The sequence below is a fragment of the Plasmodium inui genome (genome assembly GCF_000524495.1).
Source record: "Plasmodium inui San Antonio 1 unplaced genomic scaffold supercont1.9, whole genome shotgun sequence".
NCBI classification, from domain to species: Eukaryota; Apicomplexa; class Aconoidasida; order Haemosporida; family Plasmodiidae; genus Plasmodium; species Plasmodium inui.
In genome coordinates, this window is record NW_008481843.1 from 250,506 (window position 1) to 255,027 (window position 4,522).

Genomic DNA, 4,522 nt, shown 5'->3' on the forward strand with positions numbered 1-4,522 from the left:
CTATTTCCATTTTCTAAATTATCGTTTTAGCGGACCTTCCAAATATTTTAATAACAAAAAATATGGCATAGGAGAGTAAGGCTATATGATGCCCCACCTTTTATAGACTCTCACCGCCTGTGCTCCATATGTAAGATAAAGCAATAATTGCGCATCGAAATGGATGAATTGGAGTTCGCAAGTTTTCAGTCGGGCTAGTTGTATTGCTCCCTAATGAAGACAGTTGCGACGAATTGTTCTGTGCCAATTTTCCAATTTGGTTTCCGATGCTTTTTTTTTTTTCTGGTTCCATTTTACATACGACGCATATGGTTTTAACAAATTTTATCCCCCACAGGAAAAGTAAAGCATGTCGCTAATCCCTTTCTATGCAGTAGAAATACATATATGTAGTTTTTTCTTTTTTGTGCTCCATTAAGGCAATTATATTTTTTTTAAACTTATTTAGATAGGCATTTTTTTGTTGAAAGTTCTCCTCATTTTGCTTCACCATCTGGTCCAACCTTTCGGTTTCCTTTTAATCGCCTCGCCCCCCCCTTTTGGAGAATCCAGAGTGGCTAAAAACGGAATATTGGATGTACGGCGAGTGGCGTTCTCTTTGTTTGTCCTGCTGCAATTTTGGTATTGGTAAGAGGAAGCCTTCCCAAGTGATGCGTTAGGAAAATAGATAGAAATAGGGATAGAAATATGGATAGAAATAGGAATAAAAATAGGAATAGAAATAGAAAGTTAAAAGACTCTTTGTCCGCCTGCTAAAATTGCCTTTTTTTTTCCCCTCCAAGTGGGCAACAACCAGCTCGCAGAACAATGCCAACCTTTCGAGCGATACTTCCTGGTTATCGCCCGCTGTAAGTGCCACCCGAAGACAGATGACCGAAATGGAACTTAATCCAAATGAGTTCCTCAACCCACTAAGTAACACACCGAGCGATAGGGAAGAAGACAAATAGACGGATGCTAATGCCCCCTGCACAGAGAAGAGCAAAGCTATGTCGGCTGAAGAAGAAGAATAAAGGGACGACATCTCTGGAATGCTAAGGCACCACGCATTATTAGTGCCCAGAAAAAGATATGGAAGAATTGCTTTTACATTTTAAAATGGTTTAAAAATGTCTCGAGAACAATCTACTGCACAGATTATTGGACAACCTGGAGGAGTTAGCTTCCAAGTGTGGAATGTCTCAGGAGGAGAAATCGAAATTATGCACAACGTGTGAAAAAGAGATAAATAAAGAAATTCGAGAAATAAAACACTATTACGATAAACAGGGTGCTTCCAAATTGAACTTCTCCGTTGTCACGACGCCTTTTTCTCTGATTGTTTAAACAGATACGCCACTCTAAGCGCAAACGCGATTGTTGCAAATGGGAAGAAGTCGAACGAAATTTTTTCGCCGGCGGCAGAAGGGTGCAGAAGTGGGGGGCAAAGATCCCACAAAGTAGCGAACAAGTGAACACATAATCGCTCGATCCTGTGAGCAGGTGAACAGACTGAATATAGACGAAAACTGATCGGAATTTTCCCCCTACGTTGTGCGCGCACCAATGTGTTGACGTAACTCCCAGAGCGGGAAACTTACTTTTTCGTCTATGCAAGCGTAGCTGAGGTGTCAAAATGAAACAGCAGAAAAGGAAGAAAAAAGGAAAAGAGTTCCTTCCATAGGTATACAAAAATAGCATAGTGGAGAAAGAAAGTCCGAGCCCATTTGGCGTTCCCCTAGATTGGTAAAATTTCTTTTCTTTTTTTTTTTTTTTTTTGTCCTGATTGAATAATATGGGTAATGGATTAGGAGCACATTCACAGCTGTTACGCGCGTTATATTTTGTGCCCTTCCTTTTTTTGTGCGTCCCAACAGTGTCATTTCAGTCTAGGTAATTTTTTTTTTTTTTTTTTTAATAAGAGAATCTCACATTTGAATCATAATGATGAACCCGAAAGGGGGTCACTCCTTCTGAGGGTTAAAGACGCATTGGGACACTCTCCCAAACTAGGGGACTATGCAGCTTAGGAGTTAAGCGCCGATGGGATATCAATCGTATCGACTCCAAATGAACAAAGTAACTGTACTAACGCACCGCAACAATTTGATGTTAGCGTGTAGAGCCCTTCACAAAGAACGAATGTGTGCACCAGAGAAGTTGCATCATTTCACGTAATACGTATCCGCATGGGAAGCAGAAAAATCCGATTTTGATTGAACGTTTTCCTTTCCCTCTGAACACGCTTATGTACAATGATGATACGGCTTCGATAAAAGGTGTGGCTCGGGAAAGGAACGAGTACAAATATTTATGTCTGCTAAATATTCGTGCATACAATTTTTCCTGCCCTGCCGCGCGTTCGCCACCTTTCGTGAGGAAACGATTTACTACCCTCCTGCATGCGTGGGGGGAAAAACTAATTTAACACAACCCCTTTGAAAAAAAACTGCCAAGTGGAGACTCACGGTGGAACTAATGGCCCTCTCTTGTAGTTATTGCTCTATTGGATCTTCCTAATTTTTTCTTAGATTATTCCGCTCCAGCGAGCAAATATATATGCATAGAGACTCCGATTTTGCCACTACCCTAAATCAATCACTTGTACAAGGAAAATGAATAGTTGTAGTAAGCGCGCATATCCAACACCCAGAGATCTGTATGTAGCAGATATATGACCTTTGGCTAGCTGTGCAGTGGCAAGTTTCTGTATCCTCTGGCCGTATTTCATTGCTACAATGGAGTGACGAGAACAGCTTGTACTGTTTTCCGTTGGTTACTCTAATTTGTCAAAAAAAATAAAAATAATAAAAAAAAAACATTTTTGTATGTTCTCTTATCTTCTCCTTTATGTATTTTAACTATTTATAATTGTGTTTTTTTTTCTATTAAAAAGAAAAAAAATGTAATTTTTAAATGCTTTTTTTTTTTTTTTCTTTTCTATTTTTTCTACCCTTTTATTTGAATTACAAACTTGGCCTCGAATAATTTTTGCTTTACCTGTCATGGGACGCGAATTTATAGGATTTTTTTTTTTTCCTTTTAACCCTTTGGATTATCAATTTTTTTTTTTTTTTATCTCTCAGAAATAATACTTAGCTGATATATCTTTTTTTTGTTCTAAAAGAGATAAACAAACATAAGCTGTGTTAGCCTAATACTTTTAACCCCCCACCCCTGTTAAACTTCCGAGGCAACTGAACTGAATAAAGATGTTAACCGCGTCCCGGGTAGTCTTCTCTGTGTTCACTCTGATGAACGTCGTGCTGCTGGTAAGGAGAAGTGAAAAAAGAGAAAAAAAAGAGAAGAAAAAGAAAAAGAAAAAGAAAAAGAAAAGAAAAAGAGGAGAAGAAAAAAGAGGAGAAGAAAAAAGAGGAGAAGAAAAAAAGGACAAGAGAAAAAAGAGAATCAAAAAAGAGCCATTTTCAGGTGACGCATATAAGAGGGAAAACCTCGTCTCTTTTTCTCCACACAATGTACGTAGACTAACTGTCCAGACACATCACTCCTTTTTTTTCTTTTTCTCATCTTTACCTCTCTGGGTATTTTCTTCGCAGAATGGTGATCTCCCAAGCGAAAGTGCAGTATCTCTAGGAGGTGCCGGACCCAAGGCCCTGAGACAATTGTCCCAATTCACATCAGACTCAGATGCACATGCAAGCCCAAAGGATCTGAACAGCACCGGTCATGACAATGATTGGGGTGAAGGAAAACGAAGTGATGTTGCCAATGCGGGAACTTCCAGTCAGGCAACTTCCAGTTCAATAAAAAAACAACAGCAAATGAAAAGGCAACAGGACGATGAAGAAGATGATGAGGAAGACGAAGAAGACGACAGCAGTGATGAGGAAGACGAAGAAGACGACAGCAGTGATGAAGAAGATGATGATGATGACGAAGATGAGGATGAGGAGGAGGAAGAAGAAGAGGGAGGAATAGATGTATCAGCCATATTAAAAGAACATATGTTTGTCGTGCCGAAAGAAAAAGTAAAGCTTTTATTGGACGAATGTCATCGTATACAAAAGTCGGATTGTGACAGAGCGCTGGATAATTTATTTGGGGAACTACACGACCTCTCCCTGCAGTGTGGGATACCAAAGGAAGAGAAAATGGCTTTATGGAATGAATGCTTAGATGATATATCCAACGATTTTGAAGAAATTGATGATTATTATAATAATATTTATGATTTTAATATGAATGCACAAACCGTCGTGACAATTTCTTTTGTTTACTCTTTAACGAACTTTCTGAACGTGTGGACAAATACCATAGAAGGAATCGAGAAAAAGTGGTGCGCGCTCTTTGCGGAGAGGGCTTTCGATTATAAAGATGCCGTTTCTAAGGGTAAGTTAGGCAAACCGAGAAGGCAGTCTTCACAGAAGGGAGAAGTGGCTACCACTTCGCATGAGCCGGGAACGGAGTCTTCACAGAAGGGAGAAGTGGATACCACTTCGCATGAGCCGGGAACGGAGTCTTCACAGAAGGGAGAAGTTGATACCACTTCGCATGAGCCGGGAACGGAGTCTTCACAGAAGGG

General features: G+C 39.8%; 2 protein-coding genes across 2 annotated transcripts in view; both read left to right on the forward strand.

The window, feature by feature from the left end:
* Window positions 1-308: 308 nt before the first annotated feature.
* C922_02529 (hypothetical protein) lies at window positions 309-950 on the forward strand (the record flags this gene model as incomplete). The annotated part of the gene is made up of 3 exons (XM_008818128.1): window positions 309-342; window positions 546-577; window positions 783-950. The coding sequence occupies 3 exons, from the start codon at window positions 309-311 to the stop codon at window positions 948-950; spliced, it is 234 nt and encodes a 77-aa protein (XP_008816350.1).
* A 2,241-nt stretch (window positions 951-3,191) lies between these two features.
* Window positions 3,192-4,522, forward strand: part of C922_02530 (hypothetical protein) — a gene marked incomplete at both ends in the record, with an annotated part of 1,791 nt that continues 460 nt past the window's right edge. Inside the window, 2 exons of the mRNA XM_008818129.1 lie at window positions 3,192-3,251; window positions 3,537-4,475. Of these exons, the coding sequence (XP_008816351.1) occupies window positions 3,192-3,251; window positions 3,537-4,475 (999 nt within the window). The remainder of the gene's footprint in view (window positions 3,252-3,536; window positions 4,476-4,522) is intronic.